General features: G+C 42.1%; 1 protein-coding gene and 1 long non-coding RNA gene across 14 annotated transcripts in view; one reads left to right on the top strand and one right to left on the bottom strand.

Annotated features, from left to right (window-relative positions):
* tns1b (tensin 1b) overlaps window positions 1–27,400 on the top strand; it is a 185,824-nt gene that overhangs the window by 16,294 nt on the left and 142,130 nt on the right. For 2 of the 13 annotated variants that reach the window (XM_047370753.1, XM_047370752.1), the window contains exon 1: window positions 6,827–6,856. The exons of 9 other annotated variants lie outside the window; for them this stretch is intronic. In XM_047370753.1, coding sequence (XP_047226709.1) covers window positions 6,842–6,856 — 15 coding nt within the window. In that variant the 5' untranslated portion in view covers window positions 6,827–6,841. Of the gene's footprint in view, window positions 1–6,826; window positions 6,857–18,679; window positions 18,926–27,400 lie in introns of those variants that run through there. 2 more of the 13 variants (XM_047370748.1, XM_047370746.1) reach the window with 1 other exon arrangement.
* On the bottom strand, window positions 188–13,129 carry LOC124871455. The gene is made up of 3 exons (XR_007039022.1): window positions 13,065–13,129; window positions 5,362–5,425; window positions 188–622 (listed from the first exon to the last, which is right to left on the bottom strand). It is a non-coding gene; the product is annotated as an uncharacterized LOC124871455 (long non-coding RNA).

The raw sequence follows: 27,400 nt of genomic DNA, 5'->3' as shown, positions 1-27,400 counted from the left end.
TCTGTGACTGATCGTTTTCATTATTTTTCCTTCTGAAAGGAATACCACCTGCAAGAGGCGGTATATGCTATATTTTTTATTCTTGGCGTCCTCTGAAGTGCAAGGAGCTCTGGGTTGCAGGTATGGTGAGAGAAAAATGTTACTGCATGCAGGATCTTTTCAAAATTAAGTCAAAAAGACTCCAGATAAAACTCAAGTGAAACATCGAGATAACCACAGCAGCAGCAAGATCCAGTTATCAAGCAGGAATCTGAGCTTCTTCTTTTTCAGCTTTAAGCCAATGTGATTCCTTCATTTGTATCAGTCCATTAGTAGTCAGAAAATAACAAAGAACATGCAAAAATTATGATGCTTCATTAGCCTCAACTGAGTAAATGACCACATTTATTTATTTCTGTTAGAACTCCAACGACAGCAGCTCTGTTCGCCGAGCAGCCCTCGCTTTAACACAAGTCCAGTCAAGTCCGGAAGTCCAAACGTCACCTTTTTTGTGCTCCTGCTGTCAGAGGCCGGCCCCACGTTTGAACTCCGGCGGCTTCTTTTATCTGCTGCAGGAAAAAAACCACGTGAAGCTGTTTGTTTGGTGTCTGGGTGGGTCCATGCCAGTCCGTCCACGGTCAGGCTGAAAAACAGGGAAACATTCCTCCTTTCAGACTGCAGCCTAAACAACCACAGGCACTTTCTCAGTTTGTCAAAGAAGCTTTAAAATGTACTTTATTGATCCTGTGCTTCCTAACTAGCAGCTGGGGACATTGTCATGTAGCGTTTCTCCACCTTAAAGTGATCTTTTGTCACGTGGATGAATGGGAATAGACATTTATTTGGGAAAAAAAAAAAGATAAGGAGCCATTGGGAAACCTTGGAGACTGTTTCAGTAGATCTGATTTCTTTTATGATGCCAGATGTTGACAGATGTACAGGAATGCATCACATGTTCCAACTAAGTAAAGATAAGACTAAAAATGGTGTTGTCCAAGGTCAAAATCATGTATTATTTCAGGTTTTGCAGAGAATATTTTGTTAGATGTACAGGTCCTTCTCAAAATATTAGCATATTGTGATAAAGTTCGTTATTTTCCATAATGTCATGATGAAAATTTAACATTCATATATTTTAGATTCATTGCACACTAACTGAAATATTTCAGGTCTTTTATTGTCTTAATACGGATGATTTTGGCATACAGCTCATGAAAACCCAAAATTCCTATCTCACAAAATTAGCATATTTCATCCGACCAATAAAAGAAAAGTGTTTTTAATACAAAAAACGTCAACCTTCAAATAATCATGTACAGTTATGCACTCAATACTTGGTCGGGAATCCTTTTGCAGTAATAACTGCTTCAATGCGGCGTGGCATGGAGGCAATCAGCCTGTGGCACTGCTGAGGTCTTATGGAGGCCCAGGATGCTTCGATAGCGGCCTTTAGCTCATCCAGAGTGTTGGGTCTTGAGTCTCTCAACGTTCTCTTCACAATATCCCACAGATTCTTTATGGGGTTCAGGTCAGGAGAGTTGGCAGGCCAATTGAGCACAGTGATACCATGGTCAGTAAACCATTTACCATCGGTTTTGGCACTGTGAGCAGGTGCCAGGTCGTGCTGAAAAATGAAATCTTCATCTCCATAAAGCTTTTCAGCAGATGGAAGCATGAAGTGCTCCAAAATCTCCTGATAGCTAGCTGCATTGACCCTGCCCTTGATAAAACACAGTGGACCAACACCAGCAGCAGACCATCACTGACTGTGGGTACTTGACACTGGACTTCTGGCATTTTGGCATTTCCTTCTCCCCAGTCTTCCTCCAGACTCTGGCACCTTGATTTCCGAATGACATGCAGAATTTGCTTTCATCCAAAAAAAGTACTTTGGACCACTGAGCAACAGTCCAGTGCTGCTTCTCTGTAGCCCAGGTCAGGCGCTTCTTCCGCTGTTTCTGGTTCAAAAGTGGCTTGACCTGGGGAATGCGGCACCTGTAGCCCATTTCCTGCACACGCCTGTGCACGGTGGCTCTGGATGTTTCTACTCCAGACTCAGTCCACTGCTTCCGCAGGTCCCCCAAGGTCTGGAATTGGCCCTTCTCCACAATCTTCCTCAGGGTCCGGTCACCTCTTCTCGTTGTGCAGCGTTTTCTGCCACACTTTTTCCTTCCCACAGACTTCCCACTGAAGTGCCTTGATACAGCACTCTGGGAACAGCCTATTCGTTCAGAAATTTCTTTCTGTGTCTTACCCTCTTGCTTGAGGGTGTCAATAGTGGCCTTCTGGACAGCAGTCAGTTCGGCAGTCTTACCCATGATTGGGGTTTTGAGTGATGAACCAGGCTGGGAGTTTTAAAGGCCTCAGGAATCTTTTGCAGGTGTTTAGAGTTAACTCGTTGATTCAGATGATTAGGTTCATAGCTCGTTTAGAGACCCTTTTAATGATATGCTAATTTTGTGAGATAGGAATTTTGGGTTTTCATGAGCTGTATGCCAAAATCATCCGTATTAAGATAATAAAAGACCTGAAATATTTCAGTTAGTGTGCAATGAATCTAAAATATATGAATGTTAAATTTTCATCATGACATTATGGAAAATAATGAACTTTATCACAATATGCTAATATTTTGAGAAGGACCTGTATGTTTTTGCCCCCTTACAGATCTCTTTCTGTGCATTTTTGTCACATTTTAAATGTCTCACATAATTAAACATATTTTATCATCTGTGAAGGGATAAAAGGTATCAACAACCTAACCCTATGGGAAAAACTAACCACCCCCTTGTTAAATCATGAACTAAAAGGTGATTAAGCACGATTTTTGGTTCGGTTTCACCAGCCACAACCAGACCTGATTATTGCCAAACCTGTGGAATCCAGAAATTACTTAAACAGAACATGTCTGACAACATGAAGTAGGCTAAAAGATCTCAAACAGCAACACATCATGACCCGATCTAAAGACATTCAAGAACCGATGAGAAGCAAAGTCCCTGACTTCTATCAGTCTGGAAATGGTTATAAGCTCATTTCTACGGCTTTAGGGACTGCAGAGAACAACAGTGAAAAACCATTATCCTACATGGAGAAAACATGGAACTGTGGAGAACATCGCAAGAGTTGCTCACCTGGGATGCTGTGGTATGACCTTAAACAGGTCCACAGTGATGTTAAAGATGCATGACTAGTTATCAGAAACACTTGCTAAGGGTGGAACAAACAATTATTATGCTCAGGGGTAATTACTTTTCTACATTGGGTCAAATTGGTTTGGAACTTTTTTAAAATAAATAAAATCATTAATCATCATTTCCAACTACAAGGGGATCACACTCCTCAGCCTCCCTGGTAAGGCCTACGCCAGGGTATTGGAGAGGAGAGTCCGGCCGATAGTCGAACCTCGGCATCAGGAGGAGCAGTGTGGTTCTCGTCCCGGTCGTGGAACACTGGACCAGCTCTATACCCTCTACTGGGTACTCGAGGGTTCATGGGAGTTTGCCCAACTGGTCCACATGTGTTCTGTGGACCTGAAGAAAGCATTCGACTGTGTCCCTCGTGATGTCCTGTGGGGGGTGCTCCAGGAGTATGGAATCGGGGGCCCTTTATTAGGGGCCATCCGGTCTCTGTACAAGTGGAGCAGGAGTTCGGTTCTCATTGCCGGCACTAAGTCGGACCTGTTCCCGGTGCATGTTGGACTCTGGCAGGGCTGCCCTTTGTCACCGGTCCTGTTCATAACTTTTATGGAGAGGATTTCTAGACGCAACCAAGGGCCGGAGGGGGTCTGGTTTGGGGACCAGTGGATTTCATCTCTTCTTTTTGCAGATGACGTGGTCCTGCTGGCCCCCTCTAGCCAAGACCTACAGCATGCGCTGTGGCGGTTCGCAGCCGAGTGTGAAGCGGCTGGGATGAAGATCAGCTCCTCCAAGTCCGAGGCCATGGTTCTCGACCGGAAAAGGGTGGCTTGTCCTCTTCAGGTTGGAGGGCAGTTCCTGCCTCAAGTGGAGGAGTTTAAGTATCTCGGGGTCTTGTTCACGAGTGAAGGAAGAATGGAGCGGGAGATCGACAGACGGATCGGTGTGGCTGCTGCAGTAATGGGGACTCTGTGCCGGTCCGTTGTGGTGAAGAGAGAGCTGAGCCGAAAGGCGAAGCGTCTCTGGGGAGTCTGCTGCCCCCACGACCTGGTCCCGGATAAATCGGAAGACGACGAGTACGAGTAAAATCCTTACTTACTCTCGTCTGATATTAAAATCACTTTTATCTGAAGTGATTAAGTGTGACACAAGCAAAAGAAGAAATCTGTAAGGGGGTAAATATTTTTTCATGGATCTGTAAATGGTTATGAAATGTGTTCTTTGGAGTGTGGTGGTGATATCTGTGTTATGTCCCCTTTCAAAAAAAGAGATGTCCTTGAGGTGTAAAATATCTCCAAACAGAACCTCTTTCCTTTGGTCTCATGGATTGATTTAAACACCTTTAACAGCTTCTGCTCAGCGGCTGCGGTCTGCCGCATCAAGGTCCGGATGAGTTCATTCAATTACAGCCAACAAAAGGCCCGTGGCAGCTGTAACGTCCGGGTGAAATGTGAAGCCACGCGATGGACACACACACACACACACACACACAGACAGTCTCGTGGCCAGTCAAGCTTGATTTACATTTGCAGCACTCCTGGCCATCGCCATGGGTTACAGTGGGTGCTGGAAAGAAATGTGGCTCTGTGTCTGGTGGGTTTATCTTGTCTGAGGCCGTCAGGCAGGTTTCCTCAGCACCGCCACATGTAGACAGACAACATGCACGTGTTTGAGTACAATTAATGATTGCTTTCTTACAGGTTTAGTGATGCACAGACTTGTACAATCTTAATAATAATCTCCCTCTTCAATAGGATCCACATGGAAACGTTGAGGGTAAATGAAAGTAACACAGACCAACCACTACAGTGAAAGAGCTGTTTAAAACATCTGTCCGGGTTCCTGTGCAGCCGTGAGGTGTGGAAGATGTATGGAATCAGCTTGTAGTGTTTTTCAGGTCGGATAAAGATGGAGAAACCCAAATTATAGTATAGAAAAATTATTTGTATCTCCAAACGTTTTCACTGGTCAATTAGTTGTAGAGGAGTAAGAAGAGATCATCTTGAGATTTTATCTTATCTCTACACTTTTCATGGCTCATTTAGTCCAATTATCAGACGTTTTTTTTGTCTAAGAACAGCAGCTATGGTCACAGTGGAAACAGCTGTTTTACACCTAAACCACAAAAACTCCAGCATTTATATAAAAACATTAAAGTTGGATTTTCACCACGGAGTCACTCAACACGGATGGTTAGTGATTGTGGTGAAATGACCAGCAGAGGGCAGTAAGTTCTCTAACTTACCTGCATTAAAGTAGTTGTTTAGGTCCGATCTGATTCCAACCCAATCCTCTGCTTTCTCTGAAACCTGGGACACACATTGGAGTGAGGAACACGTAAATATCTCACCCCCTTCATGTTAAAGCCTGTGCACACAATGCTGACTTTGATCTGTCAGAGGGGCTTTCTGGAGGCTTTCTGAGGAATGAATCCTATATGGTTTCAGTTCAGGGCTTCACATTGTTTACAGTACAGACACAGTTAGGATTCCTTCTGCATGCATGGGCAGAACCCCATCTATAGCCTGCTTTTAGCTTCTTCTTGTTTAAAGTCCTCATTAGCTTACTATAAAACCCTTTAATGTCTGTCTGCTGCCTGTTTTTATTTTAATGAGGTGATATTTAACACGTCAGACTGTTGACCAGGTTATATTGATGTGCAGTAATATCCGTTTCCATGTGAAGAAAGAACACCTCCTACCATCTCTCTCTACCAGCAAAGCTAACACATTCTTTGTGTTTTTAAACCACGTTGAGTAGAAAAACTGAGCGGATGTTAATGTCCCGTACAATTCTTGTCCTCCGCCCCATTCATGGACAAGTGGTGCTGAATCAGTCAGGTCCGACATGATTTCTATTAACACTCAGTCCAAAAACCAAGAGTTTTTTTCAGGCAGACATCAGCCTGTTTCATAGCAACCATCTAGACCTAAACAAGTAGAGAAAGTGCTGACAGTCCTTGCCTTCTCTCTGTTGCGTGCACCATTTAGCTTAAACGTTATTACCACTGGCGAGGGAAGTCAAACACATTTATTGAATCAGATTCAGCTGGCTGGAAGACCACTGCTTCAAGGTGGCAAGAAATATCAGTAGTTCAGAAAACACCTTTTTACTCCCTGCTTAATAATTATTTTTTTAACAGTTTGGGATTTTTTTACATATCAAGTTCCAGCTGTAATGAAATATAATGAATCTTTTAAACTATTTTCCATCCCAGGAATTATTTCCCACGATTCCTCAGAGGTTTATCTCACCTTGGAAAAGAACTCTTTACCTTCTCATTCTCGGGTTTAATGGTCGACTTTGTCCGATTGTTCTTACAGCTTCAATTCCCCTTTTATCAAAATATGAATTTTGAGCTTCTGCCATCTAACTAGACCACCATGACCTGTTGGACTTTATTAGGTTATACAGATTTTATTAAATCCAGGAACCATAAGGAGTAAAATAGTCCAGAAATGTTGGAAACAATCAGACCCTGGTTGGTCCCACTTTCCATGTTGTGATCTTTTGACACTGGCTTTCCACAGCGTTCATGTGCTTCCTTCTCTGCTTGCTAACAATGCATCTCAGGAAGTATGTCAGGATAAGAGCCAGACTGTTGGGCTTTCCTCCGTCATTGTGTCCCAACGTTTCCAGGGTTCTGTTAATCATAGAAGAGTTCTGTTTGGTGTTCAGCTTTGGGTCTGTGAAAAGGAATAACTGTCTTCAAAGAAAACTCAGCGATGTCCCTCTGGCTGGTAAGTCTTCTTCAACATGTCACTCTGGGGCTGGGGTGGTCAGAACCTCAATCCCATCTCACTGGTGGGTCAGACTCAACAGAACAATGTCAGAAGTGATCTTTTTCCAGTTTTGGATCCTTAATCTTGTTTTAGAGTTTTGCAATGAGTATAACCGTTTGCACATTTTTCAAAAATTAGAAATGTCTTTTTGTTTAGACAAGAAAATACAAACAAGACTAAGAAAACAGTAAAATCTGAGGCTCCACTGTGGTTCTGGTGTGGTCTGAGCCTTGATAAGCTTTAGCTTGTATCCTGTATGGATGTTTGACGGTAATTTTACCAGCTAAGAATGATTTCCTGTTTTAGTTTGTCTCATAATGTCAAAAATACTTCTGTGAGAGCAGGATGTTGGCCGCAGCGGATCCTCAGCTTTCTGTAGATGTTGCTCCAAACATTTAAAGTTCGGCGCAACAAAGACCAGCGAATATGGAGAACAGTACCGACAGTTTTAAACAGAGTCTGAGTAAACATCTCACTGGGCCTCCACTGGATCACAGAACACAGGGGATTTGGCATGAAGACAAAATCTGCTGCCTGTAGATAGAGCTGCTCGGCTTGTTGAAAGAAAAAGGGAGCTTTTCTCCAGTTGTCTGTGAATTTCTGTCTATTTTAGTCCAATTCTGGGAGCGACGGACTGATGCTGAGGTTTCTGTGGCTGGTGCCAATTCTGAGGTTTTTCTTTTATTTAAATCAGTTTTTATTTTGAGCTGGGATCAGTTTTGCTTGAAATGACTGATATTTTAAAACAGGACCAGCTGATCTAATGGTCCACTGTTGGATAGGAGTTATAAGAAGCAGTAGAAGATGACGTTGAACTGACCACCTGCAGACAGATGTTCCTCTGTCACTGAAACCGTGACTGGCCACTTCCCTTCCCGCTCTTACGGGAACAATGACCCATAACTCCATGACCTCTTGTCTACTTTCGTTGAACACAGAACAAACCTGGTGTGACCCGACTGAAACTGACCCATTGTTTGTTCTGCAGAGAAACAGGAACACAACAGGGTCACTTTGGGTCTTTGTCCACTTTCCAGTATTGTATCCTTTAATAATGCAGATCTACTGTCCTGGAAAAGGGTTAGGGTTAGCCCTAAGCCTAACCCTTTGACCCCAGTCACCAAACTGTTCACTTTACTTAACCCGAGCCTAAAACGACAGCTTGATTACATCTCTGCTTTGTTCTATCAAATATATTTGTATCTTTAATATTTTTTAGAGCATTGATCCAACCGGTTTTGGATTCAGTCAATGAGAAGTAGTTCTGTATTATAAGGACATCTGTTACACATTATCTCTGATCCAGTTCACCAGCACGCACCTGAACCGTCTCCATTCATATCTGCAGTTTTACTCTGGTTTTATTGACCCAACTTGCCTCTTTTTGCTCCTCTTCTCTTTTTCAGAAGAAGATTTCTAGCTATTTTCAGTTTTTCTAATAAATGCTTCTCAGAATCTCTTCATTACCCCCTGCCCTCGATCCTGCATTAAACTGCAGACCCACCCTTTTCCCATCACTTTAAGTGCCTCGCTCTGTATTAGACGGCTCTGCCCGACCCAACCCTCCCCTCCCATTCCAGTCCTTCCCCTCTCCTAATCTTGTTCCTCCTCATCCTTTGAATGGAAGATCCTGCTGATGAGGTACAGGTTGTGGGAGGAAAGGATGCTGAGGGAAAAGATCTACATGGAATGATGTACTTTCTCTTGAATCGGATAGAAAGTCATGGTTTCTCTCCCAGTGTGACTGCTGGAGCGCTTGTGGTTCAGGAGACGAGCACTGGGGGGCACTGAGAGGGTGACACAGTTACAGACGTGAGGAGGATGGGTGGACTTCACTGGTGCCTCGGCACAATCTTCAGTTGGGCTAAATTTTTCTTCTTCTGCATCTTCCCATTTTGGAAGCTCAGGCGCAGCAGGAGCAAGGTACAGTTCTTGGTTTCACTGCGGCACAGATTAAAAAGCTGTCTTGTTTTTACTGTAACAGAGAAAATGTTGAACCAGTAAGCTTGAAGGACATCTGCATAATAACCTGGTGGCAAAGGCTTTCTGAATAATGGCATTGCCATTCAGCATTGGGTCGTTTTTATCTCTGCAGTTTGTGCACACATTCGTGGACAAGATTTGGTAAAACATCTCTTATTTCAGAAAGGTGAAACAACTATCTTATAAAAGATGGATCTGACCCTCAGGTGCGGCAGAAAATCCTTCAGAAGAAGGTTGAGCAGCTCTTTAAAAGGAACATGGGGATTTCTCTTGTTTTTGTATCACTTTATTTAGTCATTTCTATTCAGGGTCTTAAAATTTTGACTATAAAAAGAAAATTCAACATCTTGTAGAACCTCCTTCAGCAGCAACTCTGCAGGTTTTCTGTCTGACTTTGAGTCTCTCATTGTTGAGGACTTTTGGTACCATTCTTCCCTCCATTGTTGCTTCAGTTCATGGCTCTCTGAAGGTCCCACCAAATCCTTTGAATGAGGTTGAGGTTTGGACTTTGACTAGGCCAATGCAGCACCTTGATTCTTATCTTTTTCAGGTATTCTGTTGTAGATTAGCAGTTTGGGATCATGGTTCTGCTGATGAACCATTTTGGACCAAGCCTTAGCTGTTGGACTGATGGAGATGATGGTCCACTCAATTAACGCAATTCACCCAGGTCCTGTGGCTGTAAAACAAGCCCAGATCAACATACCTCCACCACTATACTTAATAGTTGGCCTGAGATGTTTTTGCTGATCTGTTGTGTTTGGTTTTCCCAAACATGGTGCTGAGCATCACGGTCAAACATCTCTGCTTTGGTCTCATCTGTCCAGGGCACAATGTCCAAGAAGTCATGTGCTTCATTCAGGTGCACCTTTGTGAACCCAGTTTATGCTGCCATAGTCCTTTTTTCGAGTGACACAACTTTTAATCTTTAACCTCCTAACTGAGGCCTGTAGAGTCAGAAATGACTAAAAACCCAAGATCTCCATCTCTGAGCTTCATGCTCTGACCTTGGGCTGAATCTGCTTGGACGTCCACTCCTGGGAAGATTTTCAGCTGTCCGAGATGTTTTTCACTGGGGAATAATCTTTATGCAGAACGATGGACCTCAGATAGTACAGAGATGACCTGATAACCCTTCCCAGATTGATGGGCAGCAACAGTTGCAGCTCTAAGGTTATTCAATTCAATTCAAAAATACTTTATTAATCCCAAAGGGAAATTAAATGTTGTTGTAGCTCATTATGGAGGTTGCTGATGTCTTTCCACCCTGACATTGTGTTAACACACACCTATATGCAGACTTTGGAATAAATTTACTGGGAAGTTCAGGGAAAATTGGCCTCTATCCTACATCCTTTTTGTTGGATCTGACGGGGTGGAGAGTGAAGAGATTTGGAGAAAAACATTTCTGTATAAATATATGTATTTTTATTATTTTATTGCAGTTGTGTAAAACTTTATCTCTGCTAGGATAAAGATCTGGGTTTATAGAAATCTGTAAAGTTTCCACTCAGTAAAGTTGTCAGTTTGATGTAATAATGATGCAACTAAAGGTGGATTCATTTCATGATGCCCTCCATCATGTTGGGAACAAAGACATATTTGCCTTGTTCTGTTATTCAGAGCTGATTGAACATGACTTTAAAAGGCAAATTCCAGACTTTAATTCAGACGGTTTGGTTCCACCATCTAGAAATAAGATCCCATGTTATAGAAAGTAGCCTCTTTTCAGGTGTCATCATGACGTGGACCGCTGTTTCTGTTCCTCGGTTGTGTTTTATTTCTTCATCGGTGCACGGATGAGATGCTTTCACTTTTTTCTGCCATTTGGTTTTTCAACAAGATGAGGATTACCCAAATCTGTCTGGATTAGATTATTAAGAAAGAATGCACTTCTGTGCTCTGTATCCGATTGGACGGGGGGCTCAAGGAAGACCTCCAGTGCTGGTGACGGTTGGGACTCAAATGCCTGTCAGAGATACCAGAACCAGGCTTCAGGCAGTAGCTGAGTCTTTATCAGTGAGACAAAAGCAAAGACGTGATCCCTCCAGGATTAAAACTCTTCACAATAGGTTGCAGACTTCTGGGAAAACTGGTCATAGAAGACTAACTGACCCTTTTATCAGACTAATGGGCAGAAAAAAGTCTCGAGATTGAAAGGAATTGGCCAAGAACCACAGCTGAGTAGTTCATCAGTGGAGCACGGTGGTGGGGCTGTTATGGTTAGGGCCTGTTAGGATTATGATTATTGATTAATTAATATTTATCAAGAATTATAATTTAAAATCATAATTTGAGAAAATTAATTTATTAACCAAAAATCCTTATTTATGTATTGAAGCCAGAGATGTTTCTGGTGTTGTAATTGTAGCCTAAAGCCTTTGATAATTACAACCGTTAAATACTCAGTAATAATTAATAACTATTACCAGAGATGTCACTGTTTAATCAACCGTTTCTGCTGAAACGTGTGGAACTTTGATCTTATTTTGACTGACGAATCACTCTTACACAAAATAAACACATCTACGTGAATATTTATTAAATCAACAGCCCAATCCACCTCGCTATGCCGATTCAATAATCTTCACCTAATCAAACATGCAAAGTTCTACACAGAAACAAAAGGGTAAAATATCTAACTAAACAAAATAAAAACAGCAGTGAAGTGTGTATGGAATCAAACTTAGCAGTTATGGCAAAATAAAAAGGGGAATATGGTTGAATGAAGCTTTGGGAGCGCCCCTCCCAAAGTGTAGCTCAGCAGGACACAGGCGGTCATAAAACCCCAAGCAAAGTTGTAAACTCAGCCCACACAAAGGATCATAAACCTTTTTGGCAGCAAGCCAGTAAAACATGAAGTTGAAGAAAAAGAAAATGGTTGATTTCTACCATAAGGTTATTATAGCAGTCCAACTTCTCAGCGCACCTGCGCTCAGGTGTTCGTACAGTACAACACAACTTGTGAGACTCTGCAGCCTCCGAAATTCAACAGCAGTCAAGTAAAAAAAAAAAAAGGTTGCTTGCACGTACAACTCAGAACACATTAGACTATAAGTGACGATTCTAATCGCACTAAAACCTCCTCTATCCTGCCCAAGCTATTTCTAATAAAGAAATAAAAATAAAAGGTGGATTTTACTTGTCGTTGTCTCCTCTGAGCAGAGGGAGAGAGAGAGGGAGGTGAAGAGCTCCACGCGTCCGTGGATCCTCAGCAGAGCAGTCCGTTTTCTTCCTTGGTGGCCTCCGTGGCAGAAAGGTAGAAAATAATGACGGACTGTCACTAGTCAACTGGTACAAAAACAAGGAGGAAAAATTGCGTCTCCTTGAAACTGTGGTTTTTTTTGGTTACGTGTTAAATCCACGTCGTCGATCGGTAAAGTTTAAAACTTACAAGCCTTCTTATTCCTGTAAACTTAATTCGCTTAGTTTTCTTGTTGGCCAACGAAGGAGAATGAATGAAAGTCCACGTGGGATTTTCTTCTCCAGAGTGATGCGCTTCAGTTGCTGGTCCGGTTTCCAGCGTGAAAAGCATGATGGGCCGTCTCATACTCTGTTATATAGTTGATGGTGGCCCCAGGGCTGCGACGCCCCCGTCTTATCAGCCGCGGTGCCAGCTGGGATTTGTAGGAAAAGACTATCCTGCGGTACAAAATAGCCGATGACGTTGGAAAGTCATAGTGGCGTCCAGCAATGTGCAAATGGTCCAATATTCAGCAAACAAGTGGTCCAACAGGCCTGTATGGCTGCCTCAGGTACTAAAAGACTGATCTTCACTGAAGATAGAGCTGCTGATGGAAACTGCACAATAAATTCTCAGATGCACTGAAGCCTCTGAGGAGTTGGCAGTTGTTTTCTGAAATTTAAGGTTTCGCTTACCACGGTCTGGATAACCCGAGCTAATTGGCTGATTAGGGTGTGACACCAGGAGTTTCCAATATTTAACTTTTTCACTAGTTATTTTATTTATTCTGAGATTCTGAATTTTGGGTTTTTATTCTCTGAAAACCGTAATCAACACAAATGCAAGAAATAAAGTCTTGAAATATTTCACTCCGTGTGGAATGGATCTATAGAGTTTCACTTTCTGAAACGAGGGACAGAATATTGAATTTTCTTTCAGTTTTTTGCAGCTTTTTGGAATATTTGCCAAAATCAACTACTGTAGTTTATAAGAGTAGACCTGATTGTTCTGAAGCGTTTCCTTTCATTCTGTCCAGAAGTGCTGCTGTAGCTTCTAGGGGGCAACGTTGTGTTCTGCTGCCTCTGTGCTGAAGGACAGAGGAAAAACGTGCATGCACATGTGAGCGTTGTGCAGAGAGGGCACGGGGTCTGCTTTGTTTTCAGCAGATGGGAGTCACAGAGATGGGAAAGGGTGTGTGGTGTGTGTAGGGGGGCTGGACTCTGTTCTTCCTCTTTGGGTCAACAAGTAAACTCCTCCCTTCATCCAGCTCGTCAGGACGTCAGCCAACATGTGAGGACACACCCCTCTGCTGTTTGCACAAACACTTTCTCATTATCCATCTGCTTATCTACTACCTCTACATCTATCTGCTCATCTATTTCATTAAAATGCCAACTTCTATCTTTTTCTCTCCTGGTCCTGCTCCTTTGTCTGATAAACGTCCTCTTATCTGTTGCTCTGTTTGCTCGACTTTGATGCCCTTCATCTGTTTCCACATGGTTTCTTGCTTCAAGGACTCTGTTCTGGCACTGGTTAAGCTGCCTGATTATTCAAGCATCATTCTGTGGAAGAGGACGGAGATGGTCAAGGTTAAAGATGTAGTGACACAATTGCTCTGAAGGATCTGATTAACCTTGGAAATACACCCACTCTTCCTTTTCTAGGTCACAACCTTCCTGTGTTTCCAGACTGACCCTTGTTCATCTCTGCAGCCCGTCTTCATAGACCAGACCTTAAACAGGCAGCTGTGATTGTAAACAGTCGCACAGTTTGTTTGGTGACCACCAGAGGGTGCTGCAGGTACAGCTGGACACAGGCAGCATTTTCAGTCCATTCATTGTGGCCTGCTTCTTCTGAACAAGGAAGTCTCAATGATTCTGGCTTACAGCTGATAAAAACCCAAAATTCACTTTCTTATGAAATTACAGTATAACATCAGACCCAGAAAAGGGCGCTTTGTAAAGTATGTCCATGTTCTGTCCAGTATCTGCTCTCAGCCTGTGGTCTGGGTTCATTTTGCATGAATTACTGCATCAATGCAGCGTGGTTCTGCTGAGGTGTTCAGAAGGCCCAGGTTGCTTTAATAGAGACCTTCAGCTTATCTGAAATGTTGGTTCTGGTGTCTCTCATCTACCTCTTGACAATAGCCCATAGATTTTGTCACACAGACACCATGATGATTATGGCAGACGTTGGTTCTTTTGGCAGTGTGGGCTGGTACCAAGTCCGGCTGGAAAATGAAAACAGCGTCTCCGTAAAGCTTCTCAGCAGAAGTAAGCATGAAGTTCTTTAAAACTTCTTCATTGACTACTTTACTTCACAATTCTCTCAAGGCTTCAGTTATCTCCATTGCTTTTGTACCTTTTCCTCCCACTGCATATTTTCTTTCCACTCAACTTTCTATCAAAGTTGCAGTGCTCAGGTCCTGCTAGTGCTGTGACGAACCGTATGTGCTCTCTGGAGACCAAACATCTTTACTTTGGTCTCATCTGTCCAGAGGATATTGTCTCAGAAGTCTTGTCCTTCATTCAGATGCATATTTGCTAACTTAAGTTCTGCTGCCATCTTGGTTTAGAGAGAAGAGACTTTCTCCTTCACCACTTTCAAGCAGCCATACTGGTTCAGTGTTTTTCTAACTGTCCTGTCATGGCCTTTAACCTGCTAACGGAGGCCTGTAGAGTCTGAGATGGAGCTCTTGGGTTTTTTGTCATTTCTCTGAGCTTCACGCTCTGACCTTGGGCTGAATCTACTGGGACATCCACTGATGCTGATGTCTTTCCATCTTGGCGTTGTGTTTACACACACCTGTATGCTCCAAAGCAGCAAACTGCCAAAACTTCTACTTTTATAGAGGTGATCCCAGCGATGACAAGTTAGTAAGTGCATCTGCACATTAACACCTGGATGCTACGATCTCATGCACTTAGTTTTTCTCAGCTTTTTCATTCCTAAGACCCTAATAAGCACTGATGAGCTGGAATCTGTCGTTTAAGTTTACTGGAAGCTGAACTTGATTCATTTCAGAACCTCATATTGAGAGATACAAAGTTTACATAAGGTTGTACTTCCTTTTTAACATGACTAACCTTAAGGTTTCTGTCTATATACATTTTCTGTCCTGTGGCACAACTAATTACCAGGATGATGAGTTTCTGCAGTGCTGTTTGGTAAAGCTACCGTTGGATAAAGAAACACTGCATGATGGCTGAAATAATCTTGCAGGGTGCATTTGTGGACGTTTCTATTTGTTAGTAATTTTGTTCGGTTGTAAATGTTTTGCCCATAACACTCTCCCTCGGTGAGAGTGTCTCTGTCTGAGTGGCGCTCAGGAAATGCCAGCAGATTAACGCTGAGTGCCGCCGGCTGATGGTGTTTGTGTGTTTCTGGGTGAGGCTGGGTTTGTGTATTTGAACAGTGTGTGAGAAAGATGTGGAACTGTATACAACAGAGGAGTTTAAATATGTGCTTATTGTGAATCTGATGACCTAAATCTTGTGTGTTTGTTTTTTGGGAGTTTTGGGTGTGACCGTGGTGACCGATGGGTGTGTTCTTGTTTTTGTTACGTCATTGGGAGATTATTCTAGATCTAAACACCTGGCTGGTTGAGACCAGTTCTCCCCACTGTGAACTCCACAGTGGTTCAAGCAACCCCATAGCATGATGCTGCCACCACCATGTTTCACCATGCGGCTGATGTGTTCAGCGCGCTGTGCAGTGTTGGCATTCCTCTATATGTGGCGTTTTGTATGTGGGACAGAAAGTTAGATTTTAGTTTCATCTGAGAAGAACATATTCTTCCTCATGCGTCTCCGTTGTCTTCACAGTCTGCACTGTTTCTGAAAAGACTTGGAGTTTATCATAACTGGCTGGTTCCTGCAGAGGTTAGTTTGACCACCAAAAGATCAGGGATGGCACAGTACACAAATAGACCGGCTGCTGGGTCAGTTTACAGGATTTACTGAACCAACCAATGTCAGCGAAATGGATCAAACTCCTGTAGAAACTCTCAGGGCCACATTTTGGAGGAACAAATATACCAGTAGGTGGCGCTAATAGAAGATGCTTCTCTGAATTTGAATGGGTTATATTTCTGTTCCACTTGTTCATAAAATGAAAGTGATGCAGTTTCACTTGAACCCAGAGGTGAATATGATGCGGACTGTGTTGACTGTATTATGTTGTTTGCATGTTGAGTTTTTTTCATGTGAGGTTATTTGTGGCTTCTGTATTTAGATCATTTTAGTTGTATCTTAACAGACAGCATAATATTCACACTGGACTGCACAAACAAATTTTTATTTTTTTTGATAAAAACTTGGAAATAATTCAAAAATGTCAGTTCTTTAAATTAGGCCCCAGCTAAACCATTTTATTTCATAAAGCGTGTGAATTTAAGAACTTTTTTTTTAACCTTTTTTATGTTGAAAATGAAAAATATTTTGACCTTCAAGGATCTTCATCAGTATTTAAGATCAAATATCTGAGTGCATCTTGTTTAACTTCATCACTGATTGTTATTAGTTGATAGTTCTTGTTACGCCCAATGTTTCTGTGTTTATGTTGTTGCAGCCGCTGTTTTTCATTGGCTGTCAGAAACACTGGTTTGCAGGGTTGGCTAGAGTCCAGATCCAGCTGAAAAGATTCCAACATGTTTGTTTGACTGAGACTGGAGTCGGGTCGGTTCCCCCTCACACACTTGCAGACTCTGGTCCTCACCCCTCCCTCTCACAATAACAGATCTTTGGGCCGACTGTCTCCATCTGATGCAGACTGAATGCAGCCATAGAAGCAAGGTCAGATTTATTCAAAAAGATTCTAGTTTCATTGGTTTTCTTGGCAACAAAATGAACTTGATTATTATTACAATGATGAAGAGCAACTTATTACATTTCTACCATGATTATCAGGGATTTGGGTTTTTCTAGACCTTACTGACAGCATTGCATATGGTTTATTTGCATTGAAGTTGTTTCTATGGCAGATCTTCCCAACCCTAAATTAAAGCCCTTCTTATTAACATTTCTTGATCAACGTTCTGGTAACATCAAAGCTAAAGGTAAATTGAATCCATAGAATTGGTACCAGTTTCTTTAGGATGGGCAAAGTGAACAGGGCTAAGCGGTGGCACTGTTGAAAGCACTGTTGCCTTGCAGCAAGCAGGTCCTGGATTCAAATCCTGGTTGGATGTTCTCTCCAGGTACTCCAGCTTCCTGCCACAGCCTGAAACATGACTGCGAGGTTAAATGGTCTCTATATTGCCACACTATGAGTGTGTGCATAGGTGTCTGTCCTATGTGTCTCTGTTGCCCTGAGATCGACTGGAGGCCTGTCCAGGGTGGACCTCGCCTCTTGCCCAGTGACCACTGGAGACCTCGCCTCTTGCCCAGTGACCGCTGGAGACCTCGCCTCTTGCCCAGTGACCGCTGGAGACCTCGCCTCTTGCCCAGTGACCACTGGAGACCTCGCCTCTTGCCCAGTGACCACTGGAGACCTCGCCTCTTGCCCAGTGACCACTGGAGACCTCGCCTCTTGCCCAGTGACCGCTGGAGACCTCGCCTCTTGCCCAGTGACCGCTGGAGACCTCGCCTCTACCACTGGAGATGGGCACCAGCTCTCTGTAACCCTGCAAGGATAAGCGGATGGATGGAAAATAGAGAGAAGCTCCTTACAGACCTTTGGGAAAAACTGGAACAGTTTAGAGAAAGTGAGTTTTGGGTTTTCATTGAAATGAACAGAAATGAATATGTTACTTAGCATTTTGAAGGAGTTTAACTCAATTGAATTACTGAATAATCTTTTTGATGACGATCCTATTTTATTGTGATGCACCAGTGCGATAATCATTAATGAACTGGACTCCTAGACTGTGCTGGAATAGAGAGGATTACTTTGAAAAAAACTGAACTAATGTGGATTCTGTTCACCTGGAGATAAGCTGGACCCGTTTGTCTTGTGCATCTCCTTGAGATGACTTTTACTGTAATTCTATTAATAAACAGAGAATAAATTCAAATAAAACCTCAATCTGCACGCGTTTCTTTCACTTGTAATTATCTTTAAAACTGTGACCTCCAAACCTGAAATACTGTGGGTTTTTGTTACAGAACTGTAAACTTTAAAATCACATTTCTGGCTTTCATTTATTTCGCACCAAATTAATTTTTGTCTGCAGATTGGCACTTCAAACAAGAACTGAGATGCTAAATATTGGATTGTTGCATTTGCCTATATCAGGGGAAATGTATGCATATTTATCTCAAGGGTAAACGGAGTCAGCCTCTGAAAAATTAAAAAGGGCTCAGAAACACGGAGCAGAGGGCGGCGGGGTCATGGATGCTGCGGGATGAACAGTGAGAGGAGGTGGGATCAGGCAATGAATGAAATTAAAAGCGATGAGACTTGGAGGACTAAAGAGGGAAGGAGACACGGGGCAGGAGAAAGAGAGGAGGCACAAGAGAGATGGCTCAGCGAACCACCCCCTCCCCCCTTCTCCAGTGGAGAGTTAGGGGCAGCCTGAAAACCCCCCCAGCCCCAGATAGAAAAGAAAAGCTTTGTGAAACTTTCCCCCCGACAGAGGGAAGGAGAGCCTCAGAGGAGAGGCAGCCGGGATTTAATTTGGAGGAACTCCGACTGAACGGACCAGAGAGAAAGCGTGGAGGAAAGTTTGTGTCCAGAAGAATCATGATTTCCCAACGTTTGACAGCTCTTCTGCTGCTTGGATTAGTCCCGAGGAAGCCCGCTGGTCTGTAGCAGCCGCAGCATCACTCCGGTCCGTCACCATGCCCTCCGTATCCCTCGGCCTGCCAACGGCTCTAGCAGGACCGGCTCGGACTTGGGTCTGTCTGTCCTGCATGTTCTGGGTGAGACCAGAGAACTTTTAAAGAGATTGACATGAGATGGCACAAGTTTCTGCCTGACCTGAGCTTCTCCAAGCGTGTCTGTTGTGGTGGAATGAGAAGTATGCAGGGATGTGTGCCTGTTGACAGTTTTCCACTTTAAAGCCTGATGAAGTGGAGGCGGTCAGGAAATGCGTTGGGTGGTCTGTGTTGTCGGGGGTTGGGTGGAGGGTTAGGACCCTGGCTGTGTGGGGCCTTGGCGTGGTGACACATTTAAATGAGCTGCTGGAAGTTCCTGAAGATGCTTCAGCCTTAACATGACTGGTTGAAATTGTTTTAAAAGATGCAGAAAAAAGCAAAAAACAAAGGTTTTTGGATAGAATTTTAAATGTAGAAAATAGCTTTTTACAGGCCTTGTGCATCTGCTCCTGTGGCTGTGGTTTTGATGCTTATGTTAATCTGTCTCAGAACTAATGAGGAAAAAGATCTGATTTCATTTTGTTGAGTTTTGGTATTTGTCTGCATGGAAAACTTTACAGGTTCTCCTGAAAGTTTTGGAAAAGTGTTTAAATCTGACTTTAGGGATGGTGTCGGGACCCAGAATGGAGGGTTCTTTAACAAGTAACTTCTATGTCCTCTGAGGTTCTGCATGTGTACCAACAACATCTGACATGAACTGAACGGGTCGGACTTCTTTCTGCTCTCCCATGTATCTCGTGCTGCTTTGCTCTTGGTGGTTGGGACTATTTTTGCTTTCTGCAGCATAATTCAATCTGCAGTGTGTCCCTGCTCACAGTCGTGGACTGTTTGTTTGTTCTGTTGTGACCTGAGAGCTCTGAACCGGTCCGTGGTGAGCTGTGTTCCCGTATTTGGACTGCAGTCCTGACATTCTGTCTTTAAACATTAGATTGTGTTGATATGAAGCAATATTCCCATTGCATGCTAATCCCCACTTTCAGAGCTGAACAGAAGATGAAAGAGGATGGATCTGAATGGACCATTCAGATCCATCCTTCCTCATTGGGCTGCGCTCCTCTGGGACACGACTGCGCACCACTGGCGCTCGGCGGGGACACTGGATAATCTTACTGAGCTCTTCATCAGTTAATTACCATTCTTCCTTTTGAGCATTGGTAGGCGAGGTGAAGGGAGGGGGCTCGGTCGTAAAAGAAGCTCAAAGCCCCCCAGCTAAGCTGTGGGTCACTGATTGACTGGATCAGAGCGCTGTGTGACAAAGCGGGCTCACTTAAGAGGGCGAGGTTCAATCTGAGCCCCTTGTTAATGGCAGATCTTTGTTTGGAGCTGAAACCTTTTTAATTTGGGCACACCTTCCTTCCTCCTTACAGGCAGGATTAGGCCCTCACATCAAACTTTAAGAGCCTCAGAATTTGAAATTTCAGTTTTCTATGGCTCTGACAAACTTTTTATCTGTGATTTAAACAGAAATTTGCTCTTGTTGCCCATGTTTTGCTTATTCCTCAACTATTTGTGGAACCTTCCAGGTTTTTAGCTCCTTTGCATCCTTTCCAAACACCTTTCAGTAACTTCTAGCCTAATAGTTGAGTTGAAAAATGGTCCAGTATGTATTTACACCTATAAAGTGTAGCTACAAGTCTCATCTCAAGCTGTACCTTAGCAGAAAATAAGCACATAAGTCTGAATACATTTACCAGGATAATAAACTGAGACCCAGAAAAGGTCTTGGTTGGGAGGTAACACGTTATTCTCTAACTGGAAGCTTTGGATAGACTTTTGAGGATTGGGAGTGCTAAACATTTTGAATTAATAGACTTTTTTTCAGCATTTTAATTCGTTCATAACAGTTAAGGCATCTTCAGCTCATATGTTCTGTTTATTTGAACTGAAATAGATTTTAAATCCTGTAGAAGAGGGGAATAAATCTTTCATTTAAAGTCATGTTTTATGGCTTTAAACCATGGATGTTCTCAGTAGAGCACAATATATGGAATCGCATTCTTCATGACAATATCACAGTGACTCCTTCACCTCCAAAAGACCTCCCAACATTTACTTAGTCTTTAGTAAGACCATAAAACACTTAAAGTAGGCAATCAAACCATGATGTTCTCAGCCAGTAAGCAAAGGACCAGAGGATCTGGTCCAGACGAGCAGGAGGAAACCCTCATAGCTCCTGCTGAATCCGTTGGTCCCTCCTAGACAGATAAGTGTGGCCCGTGGGCTGCAACGATTCGTTGACAATATCGATAATGTTGATATGACAAAAAACGTCGACGCAAAATTTGAGTCAAAGCGTCATAAAAAAATAAAAAAAACGAACAAACATTATTAAAATCTAACAATCAGTCTGAGGCGAATATTATGAACCTCATGCAGTTATCTGAGCGGACAGCAGAGGCCACTATAGTCTCGGTGTCCTTGCCTACCCTATCCCATGATTCCTTGCGGGTCAAAGCAGCAATGGCGGAGGAGAGAACAGAAGTTGTGAGAATGTTTGATAGATTACACATTCAGTGATTAAAAATACTATGCGATATTTTAGGCGTGAATGTATCTGCTTAAAGCTAAAATATCTGCTTGGTTTATCAAGATGTGGCATAATTGTAAAAGTATTGGTCCGTTCTCCGTGGGCTAACAGCCGGCTTGCCCCGCCATCTTCCTGGTGACCGGGCGGTGGAGGCGCCCTAAACCCGGAGAGAACACCTGACTACCGGGGCACGTCGGTTTCAAACCTCTCTCAGTTAGTGGAAGTTTCATTTAAAATCCTTGGAAACATGAAGAATTGTTAAAAGCTTCAAGGTCGAAAGATTTACATTTGGATCTTTTTTCTTTTTGACTTTTTAGCAGTTAAATAAATGTTTTAAAATAATCGTTAAAGATCAGTTAAATTTCATGTGGGTTTTCATTTCTAAAGTGTTAAATAAGGAGAGTGGCAATAAGGGGACATTTACAAGTTTGTAGACTAGAACAAGTTAGTTTTAACATTTTTACAAGTGACTGAACTTCCAGTTATTTGATAGTTTCAAAAACTCACAATGCTCAGATGTTTTACCGTTTAGGAGTTCCCGGGGCTGACTTGGCAGGGTTAGGAGAGCAGCTCCCAACAAATTTATGAAGAGGATTTATAACGGAAAGATGGAGGTAATGTCTGCATGAAAGACTGAGCGCCACATCCAGGAAACGGATCACCTTAAAGAACCAGACAAGAACCGTTCCTTAAGCTGGAGCTTCAGGAGAAAGGATGGTCCTGGATAAAAAGAGGCTTATCCTTTAGCAGAAAGAAAATCCAGAGGAAAGTTCTAAGAAATGACAGAAACGACTTGAAGGACGCAGGAAATGAATAGAAGAGGCTTTAGGCCAACAGTCAGCGTAAAATAAACACAGAGCGAACAAGAGGCCGTGAAAGTAGACCTTCAGAAGAGAGCTGCCTCCCCACCAAACATGGTGAATAATTAATGAATGCCAAAAAGGGATTTAGAGATATTTTATCAGGTTTCTTGGAGTTGACCTCAAAATAAATTAAACCCAGGGAGAGTTTTTAAAGGCCGTGCTGATGCTGTTGACATTCAGGAGCGGCAGGTTATTATTTCACCTGATCCTCTGAACAGATTTGTGCCAAAAGACTGGAAAAGGTGTTGGTCAGGTGGATTTGATCTCACGAGGTGCCGTAGGTAATCAAAGATGTTAGTGTAAAAACGCTAAGCGGTGAAACCTCCTGATACTCATGTAGATCCAATCCGTCCAAGTTCACGAGTTGCTGGTGATAGAAATCATTAAATCCTGCAGATTAATCCTGACTTGGATCTTTTACATATGTATTAAGCAACCAATGTGCTGCGATCATAAGATGTGGTCTTACTGTTGTCCAGTCTGATCCGGACCATTTCTACCTGCCGTGGCTCTTTTCCCACACGTTAATCTCCTTTAAATCCTGTTTTCTTTTTCCTAAATCCTCTCTGGGTTGTGGTGACCTGGGGTATTGCTGTTATTTTTCATCTGTGTGGCTGATTGCATGTGTTTTCTTACTGGTGGGTTTTGAAATGTGTGAAGCAACAGAATAAGGGGAGGTTAACACTTGCTCCGTTGATTTATGCAACCTGTTGAGCTTTGTCTCATACTACCACCCACCACTTTCACTCCTGAGCAGACCCCCAGCTTTGTGCACGCTCCACTGGGCACATTTGCCTCAACCCTCCCACAGCCTGAGGGTTTAGTAATTCAGAATTGGACTGCGTGTCAGTTCCACCTTTCCTCTGTCAGAAAACTTCAACCTAGTCTATATAATCCTATTTTTCTTAACTCAGGTGAATGGATTTGTGAGTCGTGTCTCATTGTTCACCGACAGATAAAAACACATAGCTGTATTGTGTATTTTGACACATGTATGACTAGATTAATTAGTGTGGGATTACTGTTGTAATTTTATAGTTTGTTGTGTAAGAAGACCTTCTGGAGCCTAATGGCTCCCATTCCCACAAATCATCATTGTCTTATTGTCCTCTAAAAACTACATCCTGCACTTGACCCTTTTAACCTCCTGCAAAGTCCATTGACATGAGCCCCACTATATTTCCTTTTTGCTAAGCATACCTGATTGACCCTTGAACCCCCTTATATGAGTGGCGCTGGATGAGCCGGGCTGCCACAGAAGCATCTCAAATAATTCTGTAGCATGAGCGCTGCAGCTCTCACGTGGCATGCAAACTGCACACTTGCAAAGACTATCAGTTTTCTTGTCCTGCCAGAGATTCGACTAGGACTTTGACTAGGCCATTCTAACAGATGAATATGCTTTGAATTAAACCATTCCATACTAGCTCAGATTGTATGTTAGGGGTTCTGTCTTTTGGGAAGGTGAACATCCACCCCAATCTTCTCAACACTGACCAGCCTTCCTGTCCCTACTGATCAAAAGCATCTCCACAGCATGATGCTGTTACCACCAAGTTTTATCACGGAGATGATGTTTGAATAGCATTTTGCATATGGACCAAAAAGTTTAACTTTGGTCTTATCTGACCAGAGCAGCTTCTTCCACATGTTTGCTGCGTCTCCTACATGACTTGGGGCAAACTGCAAACCGGATGCCTTCTGGCTTTCTTTCAGTAATGTCTTTCTTCAGATCATTCTTCTCATACCCGTAAAAGTTACTACTTCCGGCTTAATTGGATATGGAAACGATGATGTGCATTTGTAGAATGACCATTTCATTGAACTCAACGATGGAGACGGTTGCTTACAGAGAATGTTAAAAGGTGTTGCTGTTGGAGAATTTAATGGTTGCTTTGGAGAGGTTTTAACCTGGTAATCATTCAGCAACCGGAAGGACTCATAGTGGGGTCTGAACCTCTTTGACATAAGAAATAAAACAATCTTTAACTGATGCTTTTGCAACAATACATTCTATAAAAAAATGCATTGAGGGAATGTTGTCGTTTTTATTGCGTGGTCATTATGTTCGGATGCTGAGTCATCGATAGGTATTAGCCTGTTTTGCTAACAACAGTTAGCATGACATGAGTCTAAAACTCCCATTGTCCTTTGTTTTTCCAATTTGCTGTGTTGTCATCCTGAGGAAAATAGAGGCACTGATACACCTTAGTGCACTGTGGCCTTCACTATCATAATTAGCATTTCTCAAAATACTAATTAAGATTTTCAGATTCATTAAAAAAGCTGAAGAACACCACTTTTCTATTTTTAAATCATTTGCCTTCTGGAATCTGAAAGATGTTCGAAATGTTTAGGAAATGTTTGCTTTAAACATATTTAAAGCTTTGATCAAGTCTATCAAGGATTAGGATGTGTCCTTGATAGGGTTATAGGGTTATAAGGCACATTCTGTGCATCGCGGTTCTATGCTGTCACTCACAAATCAGCTTTGTTTGATTCGTTTTCCTTCAGCTTTATGACACGGTTAGTGGTCCTAATGATTACCCTGATAAAATGTATTAATATTTAGTTTGGGTTAAAGTTCACAAATTTACGTTAAAACTATTCAGGTACTGCTTTTTTTCATCTTATTTATTGGGTTTTATCAGGCAGTGAAAGTACAGCAGGGATGTTTCAGCAACCAAAGAGCATAAACTTTTAAAGTTAGCTGTACTTTTTAAAGCTCTTATTGCTCACTGCCTGCAGAAGGAAACTCCATCCTCTCCTCCAGCAGCTCTTAGCTGCCTAGCGGCTAATGCTGAAGACCTTCAGAATGACCTGGTTTGTCTGTTTCACTTGTTTCGAACCGGTCCAATTTTTTTGAACTGCTGCCTTCTGAGGGTCTGCTCATACCTGGCAAAACTTCCTGAATAAAAATCAGTGTGATGCTGCACTTCAAAGCAGAGGAAAACAAAAACAGACTTTCACAATAAGAGCCTCAACAATGTTAAAAAGTGCCATGAACTTTAACTGTAATTTATCCCTGATGGAGGTAATACTGAAGACATTCTGAATGTGTTGGTGAGAGAACGATGAACTTATAAAACACACAGTGGTCGTCTTGCAATCTGAGGGTTGTGGGTTTGATTCCAGCTTCCTCATGCCACATGTCAATGTGCCCCCGGGCAAGGCACTTAACCTGGTGTCAGTGGATGAATGTGTGTACATTAGTGGCGCTTTGAGTGGTCAGTAGGACTGGAAAGATGTTACAGAAGTTCAGACCTTTACCGTTTAAAAATAATAAATTTAAATATTGTAAACATTTATGCTTGAGTTACAAATTACTGTAATGAATATTTATGATACAAACTCTATTTTTAGAGCAAGAGTGCACTTTACCTGACTGGTATTAGTTTTTTAAATTAAAATACTTTACTTGAGGGTATCTGAAGTCCTAAATATGCAAATACATTTAATAACTCTCTGCTCTGCTTGACAAGTTCGTAAATTGTGATTAAAATCATGATTGTGCGTTTTTTTTGGGGATATAAAATTTCTGCTCTATGGCTTACCCATAGGTGACAGATTAAGTGAATTACATGTTTTTAGCAGACTTCCTGCGTACCTTCACCTCAGGTTTAGGCTCTTGTTCTGATTCGTGTTGTTGGTATTTTATCAAATTTACAAGTTGTTCAAAATGTACAAACAACTGTCTATTCTGTAGTCTACTATAAAATGAACTTCGTATGCAGAGTAAATAGTCAACATTTTAAGCACAGCAAAGGTCGTAGCCTTTAGTTTCTATGCAGAGTTAAGGCCACAATTATTCATACCCCTGGTAGATTTAGATTTAAAAAGACTGTCCATCATCCAGAAAGGTTCTTTCTGATCCAAAATGAGACGGCCATCTTTAAAATGAAAAGGACAGGTATCAATTAAGAAAGAATTTGTCTTTACATTTTAACATAATTGCTTTGCCGAACATTATTTATACCCTTCTCGATATTCACTTGAAAACCCTTTTAAAGATTTTACAGGAATCAAGGCTTTCATCTAACAGCATAATTTCTCTGGTATTTTAAAGATTTTTAATCTTTGGCTCTCTCCATAGATTCTCTATCAGTTTAATGTCAGAACTCTGAGCCGTGACCATTGCTTCCGGTCTGAAGAAACATGCTGTACAAATTAAATTTTTTTTAAACAAAAAAAACACAAACTACCTTTTAAATGTAAATCTGCCAGGGGTATGAATAATTACGGGCTTAGCTGTATTAATGGGAGCAGTCTGCCGTGTCTTCATGTCTTCAGATTTTGGACTTTCTCTTTTAGTTGGGTATTTTGGGCAATTATCCATATGCATAACTGCTGCCACCGAAATTAAAAAATTAAATTACTTTCCCTTTTGTAGTCTTGCTATTATCATCTGTCTTTTTTCCGTTTGTTTGATTGTTGATGTCCTGTCGGGTACAAATGTCGCTTTTATTCTAATATATTGTTGATTGTGTATATTTATTATGTTTGATCATTTATTTTACAACTTTTCCGGTTCAGTTGTGTTCAGGCTTCTCTTTCCAAGTAGTTCTATTCATATCCATGTCAAACAAAAAAGTGTTAAAGGAAATTTAAAACAAGAAGGTTGAAAGCTGCATAACAGTGACTTTATATAACAAAATGGCTACCCAAGACACAAGTTGTGATATCAAAGTTTGCAGCTCAAATTCAACAAAGATTTTAATATGTTGATTTATTCAGGGAGGAGGAAGAGGAGGAGGAAGTCGGGAGAGATGTTGTCTGAGTGCAGGAGCTTGGAGACGTATAAAACAAGCACCTACCAGAGGGATTTAAAAGCTCTCTGTGTTGAGCTCAGTGTGCCTGTAAGTCACTGCTGTATCAAAAACTGTAATTTGACATACTAACGGTCTGTCAGCATTCAGGTAGGTTTAATTTCTGCTCCAGTGCTGACCAGCATTTACTCTTGACGTAGACAACCATCAGTCTTTCTATTTCTCCAGACAACCTTGTCACTACAACACTAAGAGAGTTTGATTGGTGTGACAGGTGGTGTCTTCAAACACTAATAACGTCACCTGTGGTGATTCTTCTCACGTTAGACCCTATAAAGTCACTACAAGCTAACTACACATACAG

This window comes from Girardinichthys multiradiatus, chromosome 7 (assembly GCF_021462225.1).
Source record: "Girardinichthys multiradiatus isolate DD_20200921_A chromosome 7, DD_fGirMul_XY1, whole genome shotgun sequence".
NCBI lineage: Eukaryota > Metazoa > Chordata > Actinopteri > Cyprinodontiformes > Goodeidae > Girardinichthys > Girardinichthys multiradiatus.
Note: the sequence above shows the minus strand (reverse complement) of the source record. Positions and strands in the feature narration are given on the sequence as shown.